This window comes from Camelus bactrianus, chromosome 15 (assembly GCF_048773025.1).
Source record: "Camelus bactrianus isolate YW-2024 breed Bactrian camel chromosome 15, ASM4877302v1, whole genome shotgun sequence".
NCBI lineage: Eukaryota > Metazoa > Chordata > Mammalia > Artiodactyla > Camelidae > Camelus > Camelus bactrianus.
Window position 1 is genome coordinate 43,134,409 of NC_133553.1, and position 24,678 is coordinate 43,159,086.

General features: G+C 34.2%; 1 protein-coding gene and 1 non-coding gene across 4 annotated transcripts in view; one reads left to right on the top strand and one right to left on the bottom strand.

Annotated features, from left to right (window-relative positions):
* The window catches only part of EML4 (EMAP like 4), a 125,358-nt gene that overhangs the window by 21,842 nt on the left and 78,838 nt on the right, over positions 1–24,678 (top strand). Inside the window, exon 1 of one of the 3 annotated variants that reach the window (XM_045504853.2) lies at positions 23,811–24,126. The exons of 1 other annotated variant lie outside the window; for it this stretch is intronic. In XM_045504853.2, the coding sequence (XP_045360809.1) occupies positions 24,060–24,126 (67 nt within the window). In that variant the 5' untranslated portion in view covers positions 23,811–24,059. Of the gene's footprint in view, positions 1–23,810; positions 24,127–24,678 lie in introns of those variants that run through there. One more of the 3 variants, XM_010967704.3, reaches the window with a different exon arrangement.
* Positions 9,964–10,070, bottom strand: LOC123612069 (U6 spliceosomal RNA). The gene has a single exon (XR_006719242.1). It is a non-coding gene; the product is annotated as a U6 spliceosomal RNA (small nuclear RNA).

The following is a 24,678-nucleotide window of genomic DNA, read 5'->3' on the forward strand; positions in this document are numbered from 1 at the left end:
TCTAGGATATCAGCATTAAGCATGAGTTATCTTTTAAGAGACTGAATTTGAATTATATTATTCTGGTAGGATTTGTGCCAGCCTTTGGTTAATCATTATCTTGTTGATTATGTTTGGTTCAAGATGACTCATTTTTCAAGGAGCTTTATTGCAACATTACGTATTTACTACAGGAAGCCTGGACGGAAGTGTAACATCAGGTCATTGGAGATTTTTTCCCCAATCTTTATTGTACCAAGTGTTATTAAAGTTAATTAGTTTTCAATAACTGAATTCTCTGTAGAACCTAGTATTTCATTAACCAAATGTTACTGGGTCCGTTCTTCCTTTTTCATGGCAGACAGATGTATCTTTGATGATTATTTAAATATTGGTCATACTTCATGTCATACTTTGACTACATTTAAATGGAATATTTTATTTTCATTAAGTTGAGTAGTATAATTGACTAAAAATTTTGAAATCATAGATTTGAGTTGATAAAGTTGTGAATATATTTATATGCTGAGGGCATATGACCAGGAGATAGGTCAGATGTGAGGGGGAGCACATGTATGATGCAGGTGTGATGGACCTAAGTTCTCTGCAGATAGTAGTAGGGGATGTACTGAGGAGCACTGGGAAAGAATTAGTATTTGACCAAAGAGACAGCTGTTTCACTTCGTTATGAGAAAAGGAAGTAAGGATGCTGATTTGGGGAGAGAGATTTCCACCTGAAGGCTGCTATTTTCTCTTTAAAAGAAGAGGTGAGGACATATTCAGAGAGTAAGTATGAGGTAGAAGTGGTGGAGTTGAAAGCTGGAAGAGAGTTGCAAGGATTTGAAATAGTTATTGAGGCTAATGAGAGTGGGAGTTTACTTGGGAAATGTAGAGAGACACAGATGAGTTTGATAGCCATGGATTTTGTGATGGCCTCTGTGGTGCGTATCATCCTTTCTACCCTCTCAGTAGTCTGGTAAATGTAGGGGACAAGATTTGAGAAAGAAGGAGAATGGTGTGGGAAGAACCAGGAACCAAAAGTTGGAGGTATTGTAGTGAACTACAGGTAACGGTTGAAAGGATAGTTCTTGGGAGTCTAGGCTGGATAAGGAATGAAATGAAGCCAAAACAGGCTGATAGTTAGGGAGAAAATGAAGGAGCATAACACCAGAAGTTTCCATGAAGTTGAAGAGTGAAATGTGATGGGGGAAAAGTGTGAAAGAGCTGAAGGATAAGAACTGGTGGTTGTAGATCAAAGTCATGAGTTTTAAGATTTCAGATAAGTAACTCTTTTGAATGATAAGGTGTAGAGTGGTCACAGAAGTAGATTGTTCAGTTGAATATTGGAGATAAAGATCATTGTATTTGGATATCTTCTCATTCCTTAAAATTACTTATGGCCTTTGCTATACAGATGGCTACAGAAAGAAGTTTTATGTGAATTCAGTGTAAATGCTTATATGGATAAATGTTAATTTGTGGTTATCAGGCAAATTAATTAGCTCATTTAACAAATATATGTTGAATTCTTATTTGCTGGTCATTGGGATCAAAAGCTATCTTTTTTGCTTGAGCTCTCTAAATGAAAAGGTGGTTTCAGAAATTGTGGCACTAATTCAGATTCATCATTTTCTTTGTAGAGACAGTAATCCTCAAGTTCAGCAGTTTGGCTCTAAACATCTTAATTCTGAATTCATACCTAACGAATGTTTTAAATCTCTTCTGGCATTTTTAGACATTTTTGCAGTCTCTTGTATGATAATATTGGTTTGCCTTGTGTTGAATTTTTGTGGGAGAAAATAGTAAAGCACTGAAATTTACACTGCTTTGCAGTGGGGAAAAGAGGAAATAGGCAGGAAATGAGGGCCCACCCACAAACTACTGCAGTGTAGTTTGCCAGGTCTTTGCCACCCCGCCTCTTGTCCGTTGATTGGCTGCTTTATTCTCCTAGGGATGACCCGGATAAATGAAGTAAATTGCATCCTCTAATTGTTGATTGCAACAGCAACTAGGCAGTGGTATAGTACTTTCCAGAATTTCCAAGTTTGGAAGATGACAGTCTTTAGATTTATGACTTAGTTTAAAGTTTGAAGTCCATGTAAATAAAATCTTTTTAGATGAAAGATACCTCTATTCTAATTTCCATCAATAGAATTCAATTTCTAAAGATTTTGTGACCTGTGCTAATTTTCAGGATGTTTTTCTTGGCTGCATGCCAACATTCCCATCAAAATCTAACTAATTAAATGAATATGTAATAATAATAACTAACATTTATTGAGCACCACTCTGCATCAGGTTCTATTCCAAGTTCTTTACACGTATTAACTCATTTAATCCTCACAATAAGCTTATGAAGGAGTTAGTATTATTATCTCCATTTTATAGATGAGGAAACTAAGGCTTAGGTTAAGTAACTTGCCCAAGGATTACACAGCTAGGCTCAGTATATGTCAGTTTTTAACTTGGTGTATGAAGTTGAACTTAAGCTGTTTATTAAACCTTTAAAACTTAAAATATAAGTTATAAATACAAGATATTTATGGAAATATTATGTAAAGGTTGTTTTTTTCCTTCATGCTCCAATGGACATAATTTATCTTTCCATCTATGGTAGCCCTTTTTTGTTTATCATAGGATCTGGAATAAAAATATTTTGAATCTATATTATATACAGTATCATTTTTCTGAACTTGAATAAATTTGATTTGTTACTATTAAGCAAACAAATGTCTTGACATAGCTGTAATTAAAGTTAATATAGCAGAGTTCCGTTGAGTGTTATATTGATTTTATTTGCAGTACAATAGTAGGTGGTTTCATTGCCTATGGAAGCAATTGTATGAGGTGGCTATAAAATCTGGTATCATAGATTAATATTGTTTCCAAACTTTATAGCCACCTGTATTTGATAAAGGCCTTTTCTACATGTTTTGGTATGGGTTTTAGTTGCCTGGAGGCAGAGCGGGGAAAAAATCAGAACAGAGACAGGTACTGTACTTTTGTGTCATATAGAGTAAGACGTCTTGGACCTCAACAGTTTGAGAGAGAGTCCCCTGTAACTGTATAATGATGGTAATAAAAATACAGTGACATCGTCTAATGTTTATTTAGTACTTACTATGTATTAGGTATAGTGCTAAGCATTTTCTGTTTATCCTTTTTAATCCTCACAACAGTCTTATGAGATAGATACTATTGTCTGTCTTAAAAAAATTAGAAATCTGAGTTTTAGAGTATTAAATGATGGGACAAGCTACATAACTAGTGGCATAGACAGATTTTGAACCCAGGTTGGTCTGATTTCAATACCTAAATCTTAATCTCTTACCTATTCTGCTGTATGGCAAGGGCTGGCAAACTTTTTCTGTAAGTGGCCATATAGTACATATTGCAGTTGGATTTGCTTGACAATCTATAAGCACAGCTGAAAAAAATCAATCATGTACTGCTGGGTAGAAAGTACTAAATGGTAGAGGTGAGGCTTATGAGAGTTTAGGAAAGAAAGAGTTCAGTGTAGAGTAGAATGAAAGGAAGAACTTCTTGGAGGCAATAGGTAGTGGATCCTGAAGATAGGATATAGAGAGGTGGACCAAATTGTTTTAAGACCAGAAAATGAGCATTATCTGTAGAACAATGAAGAAATTGGCTTGGGTGGATATATACTGGATATATACTGGAGTAGTTTAAAAGTATCTGAACCAATGGATTAATTCCCTCTGTCCTTTGTAATGAAGTTTGAAGTCACTGCTTTAAAGTATGACATGCCTAAAGGGGTCTGTTCTAATTATTAAAGGACTTGGATGTTTAAAATCTGCAAATAAAATGTTATTAAAGACATTGAAATCTGTCCTTCCAGAAAAGTGATATACTTTTTCATTGAAATAATGAAATTTAGATTGTATAACTTTGTTCCTGTTACTGCATAATCTGTTGCCAATGTTCTGACTAGAATAAGATTTACCCTTTGTCTTGGTGGGTGATATAAACTTAGGCTGGCAGCAAACAGTAATATTTTCTTCTCAGACATGCAATAGAGCACTTAAACCCATAAAATGGTATGTAAACTTGTAATGGCTTTCTTTAGTCATCATGGTACTTGACTACTTTGGTGCCATTTTGGTCATCTATTAAGATTGTAATGTTTTTGTTGGTTTTAATTTCTTAATGAAAACTTTCTAATATATTGCATTTTTTTTTTTTACTTACAAAGTGATGTATGGTTTGTATGGTTGAAATTTGAACTAGTGTATATTTAAAGTCACCTTTAATTAATTAAATTAAATATTAGACTTCCAAATTTACCTTTCAATATCCATTTAAAATTTTTATTTAACTGCTTCAGCATTTTAAAGAAGGAAGGGAAATTTAAAAAAAGATTGCAGTTAATATTCTTAGCTGTGTAACTAAGTTTTATCACAAATCAGAATGTTTTATAAATGTTTGAGACTATTGGGGGGGGTGGTCGTTTTTAGAAAGCTTCCCTTCTCCACCAAGTCACTGCTAAAATTCTGTCTTAATTTTCTCCTCATTAAAACTTTTTTCTATCCAATTAAAAGATATGTTGCCATGACACTGACATATACTTTTCCTGTCTGTACATTGTATTCAGTGCCATGGTAAGGTGGAATATTACCCTTTCATACATTTCTGTATCATCATAACATTTTCCAGTGTTTCTTCTAGGGCATCATTATACCATTGTATATTGATCATGACTTAGGAATAGGAAAGCATATCTGCAGATACTTTAAAAGTAGCTACTAGAGAAAGGATTTGGCAGTATTGTGTAGTAGTAAAGCACTGGAATAGGAGTTTGGAGGCCTGTGTTCTAGTCCTGGTCCTGCCCTATGTTATGTAACCTTGGAAGTCAGTTTTTGTATTCTCATTTGGCTTATGTGATCTCCAAGCCACCATCTATAATTGTATCATTTTGTGCCATCGTTCTGCAAACAAATGAACATACTAGCGTAAAGAATGAGAATGAAGAGTAGGAACACCTCTGCTTCAGATGTAAGAAAGTTAAAATCTTACAGCTTGCCACCCTCCCCCTTAATGTAAGCTTTTAGTTGAAGTATGGTATACATATAGGAAAAGTACACAGATCGTAACAAAACAGAACTTGGATCACAAAAACATTGCCAGAATCCCAGAAGCCCCTCGGTGATGCCTAGTCACTCCTCTTTTCTCCTGTCTAAGGATAACCACTATCTTGACTTCTAACATCATAGATTAATTTTGGCTGTTTTTGAAATCATTCTTTTGTTGGACTTCTTTTCCTCAGCATTATATTTGCAAGATAAATAGAGTTGTAGTTTGTTCACTATCTTTTTTTAAATTTACTTTTTAAATTGAGTTTTAGTTGATTTACAGTACTATGTAAGTTTTAGGTGTCAACATAGTGCATGGTTTACTCATTTTCATTGCTGTGTAGAGTTCTTTTGATTTATCCAGTCTTCCATTGGATGAATCATAAAGAAAAAAAATAAACTGAACTGCATTAACGTTAAGAACTTCTGATAGTTTTTTAGTCTTCAGGGATTGAATCTTTCCACTTTATATACTGTTTAAATGAACCTTCAAGTTACAAATGGGTGCTTCATCTTAAAGTAGCTTAATGTCTCCCATTTTTCTTTTCCCAGCAGCCATTTGAATCTTGCTCTGCTACCTTTACTGGAAGAAAGGAATAGTTGGTTATTGTTTTAATAGCATGAAAAAACTCCAGAAGCATACATATAAAAGAAATAAAAGATTAATAAAGGCAATAACTTAATATCTACTAAATTTTCAGTTCCAGGACAGATATAGGAATTGTAGTTTTAATTCATATTTTACAACTGTACTTTTTTGTTTTCTTAAAACTAGTATAAAATTAAGGATATTAATGACAATGTTATTTAGATACATCAGTTTACAGTTTTCTCACACAATTATAACTTACAAGCTGGATATGTAGGATTTTTATGTTCATTCCATCAACATTTCATGCACCATTACATGTATAGTCATAGAACTTTGTTTTGTTGCTTCTATCAAGTATTGTGTTAAATGGTGGATAACGTATATAAATTTTTGATCTCTAAACTTTTTCCCAGCAAGTCAGTGAAAACTAAATTGTAGAGGCTTAAAACATTTTAGCATTTTAGATTCAGTTCATTCTCAATTAACTAATTAAAGGCAGCAACTTAAATGGAAGTCATAGATCACTGACCAAAAAAAAGTGGATTTACTATGAATTTAAACAGCAAAAATTTCATCTAACACATTTCCTCTTCTATAAATATCACTCGGTATGTACAAATTTAATGGTTTAAGAAATGCTCTGCTGTTTGTTGCTTAGCTGAGTTTTTAGTATGCAGTGGGATTTATATATTTGAATAGCCTGGGCAGCGATATTTCTATCTAGCCCTATTCTTTGTTTTTATTCTCACTTGCTTAGCCTAGAGTTTACAGGGTTCTTTTTTATTTTTCAGTTCATTGAGAATGGATCATTTTCTAAAAATGAAGGACTTGGACTATATATACTGTTTTAGGTACCTTATTTAGGTATTCTTCTTTTAAAAAAGCACCCCCAAAACCTAGCGGCTTAAAACAACAGTCATGTTGTTATATCTCACGTTATTGTGGGTCAGAAATTTGGGCAGAGCTTAACTAGGCAGTTTTTTCCCATTAAGGTTACTTGGTTCTTGTAGTAGCTCACGGTGAAAAAGAATATGAAAATGAATATGTATATATTCATATATGACTGAAAAATTGTGCTGTACACCAGAAATTGACACATCATTGTAAACTGACTATAACTCAATAAGAAAAAAAAAAAAAGGTTACTTGGTCATATTCGACCAGAAGATCAGACAGTTTCATTTACACGTCTGGTATTTACCTGAATGGCTGGCAGGCTTGGCTTAGCTGAGACTGTCAAACCAAGCACACGTATCTGGCCTCTTTGGCATAGTGTCTCAGACTCGTTAGACTTCTGAAGTGACAGCTCAGTACTCCTGAAGAAGGAAACTAGAGTCTAGAATGTGCAAGGCTTATTAATACCTAGTCTTGAAAGTTATGCAATTTCTGTTGGTCAAAAAGCAAGTCACAGGGCCAGCCCAAATTCAAAGAAGAGGGCTCTGCAAGGGCATCCATTCTGGGAGATGTGGCTTATTGTGGGCATCACCTTTGGAGACTAGCTATACTACTACAGGATCTAAGAATCTGTAACTGCACATAGCATATATAAAACTTATTTTTTTTAACAGAGTGGTATTCAAATGCTATAACCCAAACTTGATTTTCATAAAATTCAGCTACCTTAACATTTTTATTTCCCTATAAAAGCTTCCAGAGTACTCTGCAATTTATTTACGTTTTCTGCTAGAAATGTGTCTATCCCAGATATAGTTTTTTTGTTTTTTTATGAAAAACATTTAATATACAGAAAAAGTGAAATAATTTACAAAGAACACCTATATAACCACCATTTAGATTCTGTAATTAGCATTTTGCTGTTCTTGGGTTATCACATGTCTGTCTATCATCAGTCTGTCTTATTTTCTGATGAATTTGAAAGATGCAGATATTCAGATGTAGGTATAAGTTACTTTTTCCTTCTGATCCTTTGACCCTGGAGTATAGTCAGAAAATACAAAGAATCTCTATTGCTGTATCTTCTCTCTTTGAGAACTTATCTGTTGGGAACTTTTCAGCCTGCCTTATTCATCATGTATTCAGCCAAACTTTGGGTTAGGTTTTCATAACTCTTAAGCCTGAGAGTCTCATCAAGATCTTTGGAGGAAAAGAAGAAATCATCTTTTTAAATAATGAAAACAGCCATCCACAATCCCAAGATAAGCAGAACCACTCTCATTAATGTGTTCCTGTTCTTTTTCCATTTTTAGTGTTTTTATAATTATTGCTAATGTGTTGTACAGTAGGCCCTTGAATAACATGGGTTAGGGGCACTGACCCTCTGCAGAGTCAAAAACCGGGGTGTGTAACTTTATAGTAAGTCCTCTGTATCACGGTTCCTCTGCATTCAGGTTCTGCATCCATGGATTCAGCCAACCTCGAACCATGTAGCATTGTAGTAGGTATTTATTGAAAAAATCCTTATATAGGTAGACCCACACAGTTCAAGCCCATGCTGTTTAAGGGTCAACTCTATATAGTTTTTTTAATTTGTTTTTAAAAAATGAGTAGTTTTAGATTATTATATTATAGCCTGATAATTAGTTGAGTGTTTGATATTTCATTGAATGGCTGGATCAGTTTTTAACCATGCTAGTTTTGGACAATTGAGTTGCTTTCCAATTGAGAAAAGCTGTTGAACCCAGTGAAATATTGCTTGTTGTCTGAAATTGGTTATATGCAAAGTTTATCCCATCCTTCTGACTCACGCAACCTTAAGAGTTGAAATTGATGAAATGGCAAGGAAATAAAGAAGTTAGAAGAAATTTAGTGAACTTCAGTCCTAATTGATTTTGCAACTGCATCAGGAGCAAATAGTTAGAAAAAAAATTATATTTTCAACTTTGTCAGTTAAGTAAATTTTCAGTTTTCATCAATATGCTCACAATTGGACTGAGTGAGTTTCCTGTTTAAAGTCTACCTGCAAGTTTAAGCATATTAGATACCTTTGGTGTCAAAGTAGAAGGACTAGATATGTGTATTATATTTCCAGTGAATTTTATTCTTATCTGTTGTGGAACTCCTCTGAACTCTAAGAAGCAGTAACCAGTTCACTCCCTCTTGCTAATGTGTACTTCCATAATTGGTAGTTTAAAATTTTTCTCCTAGCTTGAGCATAATTAATTAATTAGAGGGGGATAGTCAAACAAATTGAATTCTGTAATTTTAGGGATAACAGAGTCTTGTAGAAGATAATTTATAAATCCTCCTGCGGTGATAAAATATTATACTTAACCCATCAAGGCAGTTTATTAACAGATTTCTCAGAGAAAGCAGTTCTTGTTTGTCAAGATTTATTCTTCCTAGAATTAACCTTTACTATTAAAAAAAATTATCTAACCTACATTCTTCATGTTGTATGTTGAGTATATTTCGTCTTGTTTGGCCCTCTCAGGAAACAGATGGTTACTGCTTTTCATATGGTAACTTTAAATACTTGAAACCTAACACTTGCCTTTTAGGCTTCACTGTGCTTGAATTGCTATTTACATAATACAGACCTCAACAGAGCTTTCTGCCCGTGAAAAAAATGCTCTCTAGGGATCCTTAAAATATGCTTGTGCACTACATTTGGTCATATTTGTGTGTGGATATATTTGTTGTGTTAATGAGAAGTTAGGTAATTTGAACTACATTGCTTGATTGCTGGGGCTGTCTTTAGAACACATGCCCAAGTATCAGATCTATCAACAAATGTTATAGCAGATTGCCTCACTCAAGAAAATGGTCTGGATCTGATCTGACTTTTGAGTGTGTAGATTTACTTTGGGGAAGACATGGAGAATTTGATTTGGGGTCTGTTGATCTTACTTTTGGAAAATTCCTAGAATGTAAGATTGATCCTGGGATTAAATTATGGGTCTGAGTCAGATCTGGGGAGATCCTAGAAGACTGCATCGTTCTCTACAAAGTGGGCCCTAGGATATTCCATGTATTCTACACTTGAGAATTACTACTTGGATCTCTCATTTACATGGATCCTTCGGAGTGCGACAAAAGAGATAGAAGGGTGGAGGAAAGGAGAATTAGTTTTGTCCCATCATACTACTTTGGTGTCAGCCTTTCATACTTGGTTCCTATCTGGATATCACAGTAAAATTCCATACTGGGTGTGCATGGGTACTCCTTTAGATTTTGAGACTGCTTTAGTTTGACAAATATTTGAGCATTGGATTTCAGCCAGTAGTATGGTAGTGACTTCCCCCCCTTTTTTTTCCCAAAGTCAGTGAAAACTTTTTTTTTTATGTCGTGTTAAATATTTATTGTTTTCTGCAGACTGACCTTGGAGAGGACTGGTTAGTGTTCAAAAATATGGAACGCTTCACGAATTTGCGTGTCATCCTTGCGCAGGGGCCATGCTAATCTTCTCTGTATCGTTCCAATTTTAGTATATGTGCTGCCGAAGCGAGCACAGTGAAAACTTTTAATATAGGTATAATGCAATTGAGTAATGCCTGTTGTGCATTTTTCTAAAAATTTAAATGAAGCTCATTTACCTTGTTTATCATTGACATCATTTAAACAATTATGACTTGGCAGTGAGGAACTCACAGTGAACACAGAAACAAATGAATTCTGAAGCCAAGAACAGGTTTAGTTGTAGACCTTGAATTGATTAATTACTGCAGAAACAGCATCAGTTGAAGAAGATAGTTTATAAGGAAGTATCAGGTGTCTTTGAGAAGGTCTGCCTTATAAATTTCCAAGTTCTGCAGATCTTTAGAGTGCTTTAGTTTTTACATTTGATTTTTCTTTTAGCTTTTCACAAATTACAAAATGACACGTTGCATTCAACATAAGCTTTAAAAAAATTAAAAATTTGTTTATGTCTTTGGGGTTTTGTTTTATTTTGGTACAGGAGCATTTGAAACCCTTTCGCAGCCAAGAATAGCTTCTTTGAAATTTCTATATAAGAACGGTTTAGGAGCAGCGATTTGTTGGGGGGTGGGTGTTCATGAAGATTTGTTTTGAAGCTACTTTTGAATAATAAGCACAGTATTTTCACTCATACCATATGTTATAGATTATTCAAAGCAGCAAAGTTCTCTAAAAATGATCTTATTTACATATAATGAATATACAACGCATGGTTGAAAAACTATCAGTTGTCCATATCAAATATACACTTTTGTCGATTAAAGAAAGTTACTCTTTGGGTGTCTTGATAGAGAGGCTGACTGAGATAAAGGGAAGGCTGAGGGTAAAGCCATCAATTAGCTCCATCACTGACAGTAATCTATTTTGCCCCTTTGTTTATGTTGCCATTGCCTTGTTTAGACTACCATTACCTCTGACCTGTGTGATTCTGGCAGCCGCTTATCTATTGCCCACATTCTAGCCTCATTTCTCTTTGCCTTAAATTCATGTTTCATTTAGTTACTAGGGGGATAAGCCACTTAAATTGCATTTTTGATCTGGCCACTTCCTGCTGTCCTCCACAACAACGGTTTCTCAGAGTGAGATGGGTGAGATGATTTCTTGATCGTGCAGGAGAAAACATTAGAACTTTTAAATTTACTTTTTAAACCTAAAATAAAAGAAATTATGCATTACCAATATTGAATAGAACAATTGACATGCCCCCTCATTCAGTCTGTCAGATAGTCATCTATCATGTGAGGAAGAGAGGGAGTTCCACACTGCACAGCGGTTGACAGTGGAGCTCTTTCCTACACTCTCCATGTATTGCAGTATGTTGCCATTTATCTGTATGCTGTTAAGTATGTTTATTTGTCATGTTATCTAATTCTCCTAAAATAGATACGTGACTTTAAAAGATTTCTTCAAAGAAATGATTGATTTAATGTTGGTAGGTCAAGCAAAGGAGAACAAATGAGAAAATGGCACAGCTGATCCTTCTATTCTTAGTTCAAGCTCTTTGTCAACCACATTACAGTTTTAATATCAGTAATTTAATGAGATCTGATAAATCATCTCCCTAAAGTCAAAATTATTGAGGTGGCTTGTCTGAACCTTACCCTAAGTATATATATTATGCCCTAAAATATTAATTAATGATTGCAAAACCAAAAAGGAGTTTATTTGCCATGTCTTAATATTATTCACCTCTCCAGGTCTGCGTAAAATTTAAATATTATAAGCATATTGGGTATTGAGTCCTATTGGAATAATAAGGGTATGTATTGGACTATTTGAAAGTAATTTAGAAAATTGCAACCATGAGATTAAAATATTTCCTTCACTTGGAAGAAATAAGTATGCTATTTTCCAGTGCACACACAGAGAAACAAACTACTGAAAGTATGAAGCTACCTCTATTAGCAAGACATTTTAGATATCATTTATTTTATCTTTATTCCATAGTTTTCAAGTTTTTATTTTTTACATATAAAACATCTATGTTTTGTAGTGCTCATATTAGAATAGTAGTATATGTATAAAAATACACATATATTGGTGTGAGCTCAACATTTCAAAACCTTTTTATTGCTGTATAACACATGAAATCATAATCCAGGTCAGTAAAGAGAACATATCCATCACCCTAAAAGACCCCCCCTCCTTATGTTTTTACCAATTACTACCCCTTCTCACATCTTCGGTAATAACTTCTGTCTTGACTTCTGACAATATAGTATAGTTTTGCCTGGTTTTGTACTTTATCTATAAGTGGACTCATAAAGCATATATTCTTTTATAATCTAGTTTCTTTTGCTGAATATTATCTTTGTGAGATTCATCCATGTTGTTGTAGATAGCTGTAGTTCATTCAGTAGCATGGCTGAATGATATTTGGTTATATGGATATGCCACAGTTTATTTATCCATTCTAATACTGATGGATATTTGGTTTGTTTCCATGTCTGATTATTGTGTATAATGCTGCTCTGATTCCTGTACATATTTTTTGGTACACATGTGTACACATTTCTGTTGGGTATAATCACAGAACTGGAATTGTTGGGTTGTAAGAAATGTTTTTATTCCACTTTAATAGATAATGCCAAATAGTTTTCCGTAGTGGTTGTAGCAGTACATAGTCCTTCCAAGAGTTCCTGTTGTTCCACATCTTCACCAACACTAGATATTGTTAGTTGTTTTAAGTTAAGCCATCTGGTGAGTGTGCAGTGGTATGTTAATGTGGTTTCAAATTATATTTTGATTGCTAATAAGGTTGAGCACATTTTTATATATTTATTGTTGGCCATTTGGCCTCTTTTATAAAGTTTCTATTCAAGTCTCTTGCACAGTTGTCTATTGGTCTTTTTGTAATTGATTTGTAGGCATTCTTTGTATACTTAGGATATGAGCCCTTTGTTAGTTACGTATTCCAACTACTTTCTCCTGTCCTGGCTTGGCTTTTCATTCTTAATGGTATCTTTTTGAATAGACATTCCCAATTTTAAGACTGATCCTGCTATCAATCTTTTCCTTTATCAGTGATTTCCCTGTCTTATTTAAATATCTTCTTAAAGCTTTATTATTGTTTTGTCTTTCATACTTAGATCTACAATCCACCTGAAATTGATATTTTAAATATGTTCTAAGGTAAGGGTCAAGTTTTATTTTTTCTCCCATATGGAGATCCATATGACCGAGCATTATTTATTGGAATGACTCATTTCCCCAGATCTCTAAAATATTGCCTTTGGTGTGTATGTGGGTGTTATTTTTGGAGTCTCTTTTAATTCCATGGGTCCATTTGTCTATCTTAATTGCTATAGTTTCATAGTAAGTCTTGATATCTAGTAGAACAAGTGCTCCTCCCTTCTATCTTTTCTTCAAGAGGATTTTAGTTCTTCTTGACCCTTTGCTTTTTCATATAAACTTCGGAATAAGCTTATCAAATCCATGCACGTGAGCATACACGCATGCATACACACACAGATTATTGAAATTTTTTCCATATTGCATTAAATTTCCAGATCAGTTTGGGTAAAAGTGGCATATTTTCATTGAGTCTTCAGTCCACGAACACGGTATATTTATCTAATTACTTAGGTCTTTAATTTCTCTCAATAATATTTACTAGTTTTATATACAGAGGTCTTAAATATCAGTATTTTTATTCCTAGGTCTTTTTTTGTACTGCTGTAAATATCTTAAAATTTTTTTCTCTTTCTGTTTGTTAGAGTATAGTAATACAGTTGGTTTTGTGTATTGTCTGTATCCATCAATATCATTAAACTTAATTCTAATAAGCTATCTATATATTTTTAGGATTTTTATATACCTAATTGTATTGTCTGTGAATGACAGTTTTATTTCTTTTCTAATCTTTGTTTCTCTTGTCTTACTGAACTGAGTAGAACTGCAGTACAGAATAGAAGTGGTGAAAAAAACCATCCTTGGTTTTTTGTTCCCTGTCTCAAAAGGAAAGCTTTCAATATTTCAGCATTAAATATGATGTTGTAGTTTTTTGTTTTTTGGTATATGCATGTTCTGGTTAATATGGATGCATAACCAAGTAAAAATTTAGTGGCATAAAGCAGCCATTTATTTCAAACATGGATCCTGTAGATTAGGAATTTAGATAGGGCACACCATGGAAGGCTTCTCTCTCAAGTGTTTTCTCACACCTTGGCTGCAAGATGCCAAGTAGAGGGAAAGAATCATCTGAAGGCAAATTTACTCATATGTCTGGTTTTTGATGCTGACTTCTGTCAGGGAGCCTCATTTCTTCTCTACTTTAGTTTTTCCATGTGGTCTCTCTGAGTGGGTTAGTGTGAACTTCCTCACTGCATGGTGGCTGTTTTCTCCTAAACCAAGCATGGCCGAAGAGATAGAAAGCTATGTGGAAGCTGTATCCTTTGTAGAACCCGGTCTCAGAAGTCATGTAAGTATCACTTTTGCCATACTGCAGTCACAAGACCTTACCCAGTTACAAGAGGAGGGAATATAGAACCTGCTTTTCGGTAAAGGAATGTCTGTCAGTGACATTGTAAGAAGAGCACTAGGGTTGGTGTACGTACATATATTTATTTATGTATATGTGTGCCTCGCTAGAGAGAAATACAGAAAATAATGATCTGATACAATGCCTTTTAAACAGATTATGAATGTTCCCTTCTATTCGTAGTTATCAGATTAAGAATGTTTCCTATTCAGAGTATTTAACATTTTTGTTTTGAATGGATATTAAATTTTATGAAATGCCTTTTTGTTGAAATGAACATGATTTTATTTTCTGTTAATGTGATAAATTTCATTGATTGATTGCAATAAATTCAACTTGATGGTGATTTATTATCTTTTTAATACATTACTGCATTTGGTTTGCTAAAATTTTCTTTAGGATTTTTGCATCTTTGAAAGCTTCTTGAGAGTAAGGTTTATCTCTTATATCACTTTAATATCCTACCATAGACCTAATACAGTGTTGAGCATATGATATAAGCTTGGAAAATAACTTTTTTTCTGTCTCTCAGTCACTTCCTTATTCACAATATCAGGTCCTTTGAACTACATGTTGGTGTTTTTTTTTTTTAAATATGCTCTGCCGAGGGAAGCCTAGGAAATGTTTTCTGAAAATGTGAATATATTTATCCTCTCATAGAACTCTGATTAAATAGTCTCATATTTTTCCTCAGAAGTATTGTGTTTCTTTCTTTATTGTAGAACTTTATCATTTCTACCAGCTTGAGAATCCTCACTATAAGTAAGCAAAGATTTTACTCTCTGAAACAAGAAGTACCATGAAATACCAACTTCTCTAATTTGGGCCTAAATAAAAAGTAAAGTTAACCTTCTCTGTTTTCTCTTTCTTCTTCTCTCTCTGTAGCCATGAAGAAATAGTCATAAAATTAATACACCACCTACTTTCATTATGAAGACAGTTTCTCAGCCTTACTAGTAAAAATTATTTGTCATTAAAACTGATTTCTGTCCTTTGAGAAGAGATACTTTTAAAATTATTTTACATATTTTAAAATTATAAATATATGCTTGCTCATTTTAACAAGTCAAACTTTACACAAGATAACTCTTGTTAACAGTTTCATTTGTATTCTGCATCAGTGGTTAACAAACTATGGCTCTTGCACCAAGTCTGCTATTTTTGTATGTACATCCTTGTGATCTAGGAATATTTTTAATATTATTTTTAAATGGTTGGGAAAATCAAAAGAATAATGTTTCAAGACTCATGAAATTACATGAAATTCTAATTTTAGTGTTCAGAAATAACAGTTCTGTTGGACCATTTGTTAAGATACTGTCTATGGCATTCTAACAACAGCAGAGTGCAGTAATTGGGATAGAGATCTTTTGACTTGCAAAGCCTAAAGTATTTACTTTCTGGTCCATTATAGAAAAAGTTTGCAGACCGCTGTTCTGTATAAACAGATAGTGTCATTTATTTGTGTTTTTTTTTAATAGGATATAAAATACACTGTATATACAATAGATATGCATTATATTATCCTTACTAGCAACTACCTTTTCCTGCTTATCCACTGCTCATAAATAGCCTTTCACACCACAATGATATATAGTGCACAATATTCCATATTTAGATACCGTATTTCATTCACCTCATCTCACCTTGGTAGATTTTTAGATCCGCCTATAGTCCCTTCTTTCCCTACTGTATACATTGTTGTGTAAAAAGAGTATGTGTGTGTAATTTCAATTATTTAATTTAAATAGCTATTGCCAGATTACTTTTCAGAAAGTTTGTAGCAGTTCATAAATGCACCAGTACAACTGCCTATGTCCTAGCACTCTGGCCACTATTTGCCTTCCCTGCCCCATAAGATCAGTAAAAATTATTTTAATTTTCAATCTCTTGCTGACTAAAGAGGCTAAGCCATTTACACTTGTAAAGACATGCTTTAGAAGAGCTGACATTTCATCATGATCTCAACATTTTGTTTTTCTTTCTGTTTTTGAAGAGATCTTAAATGTCAGCAGCCGCAAATTGCAAATTTCACTCTAGCCAGTCATCTTTCCTCTCCTTGCTTTCAAGAAGTCTGTCCCTATTACAAGAGTGCCATGTGAGAGATTTTGACCTACTTAGCCCAGATCTCTCACAGTATAGGAAAAACATCCTCACTAAAACACATCTAGATACAGTGAGTAACATCTTTGTTTACAAAGGCTATTTATTACATTTTCATTAATGTTTGGACAATTTAGTAAATATAGATAATAGACTCTTAAGCAATGCTGGTTCTAGGCTACATTATGAAAAAGTTACCCTTACAACTACAGCTTCTTTTCTCCCCCTCATCTGTACCCTTATTTAGGTGATTCTTGTGCCCTTTTCAGATACTCAATAATGCCTCAATGGCTCTTCTGCCAGTCATTTATACTTTGAGGAAAATTTTAATTCTGTTTATACCTTCTAAGGGGTATAATTTGCAATTTAAATTATGAAAGGAGAGTTTTTGTTGCTTATTGAATGAAGGGTTTATTGTTGTTTTGGTAATAGCTTTTTTTGAGCTATAATTTCATATACCATACAATTTACTCATTTAAAGTATACAACTCAGTGGTTTTTAATATATTTGCAGGGTTGTACAACCTTCAATTTTAGACCGTTTTCATCACCCTAAAAAGAAATTTTGTATTTTTGAGCAGTCACTCTCCATTCCCCCCATTTCCTCCATTTCCTATAGTTCCGTAGGCAACCACTAGTCTACTTTCTGTTACACATTTGCCTGTTCTGGACATTTTATGTAAATGGAATCATGTCTATTCAGGGCCTTGCATATTTTTGACAGTGGGGTTGTTGGATTGTAGAGTACCTTCATATTTAGTAAATTTTGCTGAATTATTCTCCCAAGTAATTTATTAATGTATACTTCCTTTCAAAGTGTATAAAAGTTCTGATGCCAGCATTTGGTGTTGACATAATGTAAGTTTTTGTTTATTTAATGGATGTGAAATAGTAGATTTTAATTTGTATGTCCCTAATTACCAGTGAGGATGATCCATCTTCCCTCCTTCCCTACAAATGGAATTTTGCCTATTCATATGTTTTTCCACATTCTTCTCTTAGGTTGATGTCTATTATTATTGATTTGTAGGCAGTATTTACATTTTTTTATATATTATCTGTGTTTAATTTTTGCCTTTAAAATTTTTTAATTTTTGAAGTGGGAAGAACTGAATTTGAATTTGTGTCCTTGGGATTTAACACGGTGCCCGACAAATTAGTCACTCAGTAAAATGTAAAATGAATAAATATTTTGTGAAAGTTTGAAAATGTGTTTTATTTTTAAAGAAATAATGCTACCTAAATTAATTGACAAATGAATGGTAATGATTTGCACACATGTGTTAACTGTACCTTTAAGGTTATCTGCTAGTGTGTTAGGTCTCCCATTTGAGTGTCCAAGGCACATTTACAAGTGAATTAGGAAGAGAGTTTCTGCCAGTTTGGGCTTAGTATGAAAGTCATTTAAAGACGAATTAATATGTTAGATCTTCCAGATATACTTAAATTCTGAATAAAGATGCACATACTGCACAATAATTCTCAGCCAGAGCACTTGGCCTGTGATTGATTAGATGGAAGTTGTATTAAAATATAGTTTCGATTGTAGTAGCAGGATCCCACACAGTTTCTCTGAGGTTCAAGAAAGGGAATCCGCTCAGAAGGCAAATTTTCTTAGGCCTTGTAATATATATATATGTTTAATCCAATTTTTTCCACATTTTATATGCGTAGAAAATAGTACCCCTTCTCATCTTTTAAAGAATTACATTCTGTCTGCTCTCAAAATTGATATGGGCCTGTTAAGGCTATTCCTTTGACAACCCGTCCCTAACAAAAATCCTAAACGTGCTCATGGGCAAAGAACTCAGTTTTGTGTGGCACACTGCAATAAATATGTCATTCAGTTACATAGTTTTAGGAATGAAATTGATGAGTTTTATAGATACAACTCACAGTTATTAATTGATATATTTCCTCTGGCTCTCTTCCTTTCCCTGCCTCTTCCTCCTCTTTTTTTTTTTAAGTAGGCTAAATTATCATGTACTTAGATCATTTAAATTTTCATATTTAATACTTAACAATCATATCATTTGGGTTATGTCTATAATCTTATTTAGAAATTATATTTTTGCCTGATTTTTATAGGCTTACAGAGTGAGCTCTCCAGTTGCATTGCTTTTCTAAAAGTTCTCATCAATATTTTTCTTTTAGTAGAAAAATAACTTGTTCCAGAGACCAGACTTTCATCCTTCCTCCTCATTAAAAATTGACTAATTTCCTTTTTTGAGTCCCACTATTTTCTGTGTATTATTCATCAGGACAGCTGTTGTATTATACTCCAGTACTTATTTCTTTACATTTCTCTCTCTCCCTCATCCGTGCTTCTTAGGTTTGGAAACCATCTTATTCAAACCCTAGCAATGAATGGCATATAATTGAAGCTCACCAAATATTAAAGATGGTTATCAAATAACACATTTTTTGTGTTGTTTTGAATCTTTCCTGCTAATTCCAATTTAGTCTTTTTAACTTTCTGATAGTGAAATGGAATTTAGAGAACAAGCAATTAGTAAAATAATGCAGCATCTCTTTCTGCTGATGTTTCAGAGACTGTTTCAGTAGGTCTGTGACCAGTTAGGTGCCTGGCGCCACAAAGCTTACTGATCCTTAAGAATTAAGGCAGTCTAGGTGTGGGTTTACCAGGCCTTTATTTTAGAATTTTAATAATTATTTTAGTTCTTAACTGTCATTTTTTAAAATGCCCTTTAACAATTTATGTTTTAAATTTTCTATAATTATATATGTTAGGTGCTCTTAGCCTCGTTTTAAAGATGAGGAAACTGAGGCATGGAGAAGTTTAAAAACTTGACTTACTTAAGCCAGGCCACAGAGGGCTCTTAATCCATAACGTAGCTAAAGTAAGGAATGTATTAAATTACCCAGTTGAGTTGTGGAAGTTGGATATCCCCATGAAACCATCTGGAAGAGGAGGAGGAGAAGGTTATATATTTATTAGATGGTGAAACCAGTTTTTGAATCCAGATAATCTAAATCCAGCATTGTGTTTTTAATCATTATTTGCACATTAAATAAGTTTTCAGTTACACATGAACTTTGTTTTCCAAGAACAATTTTTCTAATGAAAACTTACATAGTAGAATATTTTTCTTAAAAGCAAGACATGCTTGTAGTTTCTACCAAGGGCCAGTGATTAACCCAGGGGGGTGTGTGTGTATGAGAGAGAGAGAGAGAGAAAATGTGAATGAGTGAGTTTAGAACTAAATAACCTGTAGGAAGCTATGAGTTTGTCAGAAAAATTAGGGAGGGGAATAAAGTGGATTTTTTAAAATGAGAAATATAAGCACTTTAGCTCATTTACTTATAAAAAAATAAAAAGAAAAATCTAATGAAATAAGTTAAGTCTGGGTTGAGGCTCAGTAGTGCAAAAATATCTAACCCCTTGGTTAAGCTTAATCTCTAGAACTATGACAGCAGTAACAAAAATATACTTCACTTTAGGCGTATTGTGGCAGAGAGAGAGGAAAAGGGGTGGGGAGAAAGGCAGGGGGTTAGATCAATCGATTGATTGATCAGTCTTGAAGTCCAGGTCCTTAAGAGGAAAGAAGGATATTCATAGAAAGAAGCAGCCAATAAGGGAAGAAATATTTAGGATAGTGAAGAAAGTAGGAGAGATATGTGTCTTTTTCTATCATATAGTCATTGGCTAAAAGTGTTTCTTCCAGATCCTCCACCCAGTTCCATGCAACTTCTCACAGGGGGTTCTGTTCTGCTAAAGCAGCCGCAGTCCTCTGTATGGCACTGAGGTAATACGGGTCTCTGTCTCGTCCCTTGTTTCATCCTATCTTTGCTGCTGATTCTAAAGCACAGCTACATTAAATCATCCACTGTTTGGAGAGTTACTGCTACATGTGGTAGTTTTCAGGTGTGGAGGGAAAAAAAAAAAAAAAAACTTCTCTAGAAGTCTTCCCTAGAGAGCTTCACAATATAGTTAGGGATTTATTTATTTATTTATTTATTTTTTGCTTTCATTTGTTTTATTTCTTTGTGTGGGTTTAAGTTTTTGTCTGGTATCATAACCTTTCTGCCTGAAGTACTTCTTTTAGTATTTCTTGTAGAGTAGGTTTGCTGGCAATAAATTTTCACAGTGTTTTGTTTCAGAAAGTTTTGATTTTTTCTTCATTTTTGAAAGATGCTTTTAATGAATTAATTAGGGATTTTAAATGTAACTTTATTAAAAGCTAATTAACAGTATCCTACAGTGTGATGAGTAGGATGGTATAGACAATTCCACACTTCACTACTTAGCTTAAGCTTTAACCAGCTTCTCTTAGCAGGTAACCTTGTCTCCAGTTTGACAGATAAAACATTTAGGTATAAAAACAAATGTCTGGGCCTGCTCTCTTCTTCCCTTTCTTAAACAAAAGTGGCCCTTTTTCAGGCTCATCCTTTCGCCTGTGTTTTCTGCTTTAGCCCTTCACATCTTCTCTAACCCAAGAGCTTTGCCAGATGCACTCTTGTGTTAGTACAACTCAGTTTGTCATTGTTTCCTTCCCCAAACCTTATAAATGTACTGCTCCTCCATCTTGAACAAAAACCCCATCAACAGCCTTGCACAACTCATTCCCAACTCCTCATTCCATTTCCCCCTCTTTCCATCTTCAGCCAGATTCCTTAAAAAGACTATCTTACCTCCCAGTCATAATTCGGTACCTTGCACTCATGCTTCCGTCCCTATTACTCCACTGAAACTTCTCTGGTAAAGGTTCCCTAATAATTACCAAATCCAGTGGACCATTTTCAGTCCTTGTCTTTTGATGTTTTTTCAGTCTTTGAAATGATTAGTCTTTTCCTGAATCTGTGACTACCTTTCTGACAGTTTTTATTCTATGTTCTCTTCACATTCCTTTCCTTCTGGCTGTCCTAGCAATAGCCTTGACTCTATTCTCTCCTCACTCCCAGTCATCAATTTTCATGACTCTAGCTGTCAGTTATATCCTAATATAGTTTCCAAATGTACATCTCTAGTTTAGGCCTTTTATCTTAAGCCCAAGGCCTGGTTACACTTTTGTTGCAGTGACCTCAAACTCAGCAGGTCCAAAACCTCTCATCATTCTACTTCTTCATTCCCCACCTTCTTTCTTTTCCTTTTTTTCCTATCTCAGTGAATATTACCTAACCATTTACTCTGTCCGAATAGCACATGGGAACCCTCCTCTACTTTTTAATCTAGTTCGATCAGTGACCGTATTCCATCAATCCTGTGTCTTGAGTAACATCTCTTAAATCGGTTCTTTCAGTTCTAATTTCAAGTGTGTAAAATTCTGTTAGTAAAATTGCTTTTAATTCTCTTCAGCATCTTGAAGAATTTCTATACATAATAGTACTCAAATACTTGAATGAATGAGTAGTCCTTTTGAGAAAGATATTTGGCTGTAATAGTAAAGAGAGATGATTCACAGAAACTAAACTGAGATTAGGAACCACATGCTTTCTGGCCTGAAATCATATTTTGATTTGAGAAGAAAGGAATGCCCAAGGTATATAATCTACAGATCAGTTGCAGTCTACAAATGGGAGGTGGCAAAAAGAAGCCCATGTACTGTAATGCTTAATAGAAGCCTTTCTGTTATGTACTGGTTAGAAAGCAGTAGGTTACAGAACTTCTCGATAGTTCTTTTAACCTTAGGAGTCAGTGAGCAGTCATTTAATTGGGCTACATTTGTTATAAAAAAGGGTGGTTGACACCTGAGTTATAAAACTAGGCTTAAATTTGCCTGGTGATTGAAGAAAAATGTGATGATGTACAGTATGCTTCAGAGCCTCTCACCCATCAGTAGCCAGAATCTGAACTCCTTCCTAGTCTGTGCCTGGCACTACGTTTCTTTTGTATTACTGTATTTTCCATTCTGCTTTTATTCATCCTATGTGGTCTCTCCTAAATGTCATTTGTTTCACACACATTCCACACACACCCCAGCCCACTTAACTCCTGTTAATCTTTCAAGTAGCTCCTATATTTTGATGAATCTGTACCAGGTATTAATTGAAAGAAAAGTACTTTCCTGAGTCTCACTTGTGGAAACACTCTTAATGGTTTCTACTTTTTTCCGTAAAGGCTTTTATAAATATTAATCTAGATCAGTTTGCTTCATTCCTCTGTCTTTTATCGCCTTTGCGATTGTTTTCTCCTTATCTCAATCTTTGTAGCACAGTTCTTAATCTTCAGTTTGGTTTAGTTTTCATCCATTTCACAGTATTTGTTTTTGGTATATGTGTGTGTGCTTATAGTAGTCTTGTTGTTTCTGTTTTACTTTGGGTTGGTTTAAATTTGCTTTTCTCAACTGTAAATATAAAGCATCAAAGGAACAAACTGAAGAGGTAATCCACCAAGAGCTCTGTTTTGACACTTATCTCCATGAATTTGTTCTTTAATTAGGCTTAGAAGTAGTTATCAAAAGAATAAATACATGTTGCATTCATTAACTTTCACCTGGTTTTACATGGTTTTGTAAGAGAGGCTAAAGATATTTATAATTTGAATTCCCTTGTACTTTTACATTATTGTAAACGTAAGTGGTTTAAAATTGAAATTTCTGACCAGTTGTAAATAATTATAGGTTAGTTACTAGTACGGTTGTATTATTTTAAAATAATTTGGAAAATTATTGAATTAACAAAAATGACTATTTGCGCTTTTAATTGTATTTATTACTTTGCTTTAGTGAGATGGTTGTAATCAGCCATGTTAGTCTTAACACTTAGGTTTTAAGAATTAATGAGAAGTGGTCATTCTTTGGTTTCTTTACAGTTCATGTGGATTTCATTTCATTTTAAATAAAAGCAGAAGGAAAAAGGAAATGTGACTTGCCACTTAGCACACACATTGTTTATTTCCTAGTAGAGAAAATGCTCACTTCGGGGGTTTTAATTCTGTTATTTATAGAAACATGTGAAACTGTGTTTTAGTTTCAGAAAACAAAAACTAGGTTTTTCTATTTGAAGCAGTTGTACCTTACTCCTAACCAATTAAAAGAAGATCAGAAAAGTAGTGCCTGAGGACAGCCAAGTAACTGTAGTGAATATTCATGTAGTGCATTAATTCATGTGTTTCTGCCTGTGCCTGGAATTTAGCCACTCCCCAAAGCAGCCCAAGTTTTTTGTCTATATCCTTACCCCTCTTTTGCCTGCGTGCTGTGTTTGCTCTCTCCTTCAGTTTCTTTGTCTCTCTTTATAAATAAGTAGAAAACTTCTTTAGATCAGAGAGCAAAGGGGCAGGAGAAAAACTATCTTCTTAAGGTTTTATTTGTGCCAACATAGAAGTGCTTTGTGGTAGGCCATCTGGACCGGGAGGATTTCCTCAGAATGTAAAGTATGTCGTAAGATTTAGAGAGCTGGGATTTGCTCTGGAACTATCTGGGAAGGCAGCAGGAAACGTAGACAGAACTGGTTTATATTGCTTGTAACGTAGGTGGCAAGAATGGAAGACAGCTTGCCTGGTCTCGCTTCTGTGTGTGGTTCCTCTACACTTACGAACTTCTGCGCTGGTAAAGTATCTTTCCTCTTCTGAGAATTCAGATCTATGGCGTAAACTTTACTTCTGGTGACAAAAGAAGTCTGAGGACATGGGAATGAATCTAGATCCTTTCTCTTTTTTTCCCACCCTCCTTCCTTTAAATATATGTGCCAATAATGGCATAAGTATTTGCCTACATACTTTATAAAGTGCTTAAGACTGTATCCATTTTATAACAGATATGTTCCTGTTGTGAGAATGGGCTTTGTTCAACTTGTCCTTTGCTTGTGCCACCCTCCCCCTACAAAAAAGATGGTTATTATATTATTTGTGCAGGAAAAAATAAAAAGAGCTTTTAGCTTATAGTGGAAAATAGTTTTTTAAAGTGCTTCTCTTAAATAATAGCGAATCAGAATTGTGTAATTTGGCTTGACTTTTGCTTCTGTGAAGTCTAACCAAAAAACTTCATCAAAAGCAGAATTATCTGATTATCTGTTTTTAATTCTGTGTTAAATTAAGTAAGACTTTGGGGGGAGAAAAAGACCATTTTAATTGTGGATGAATTCTAGTGATAAAAGGAAGT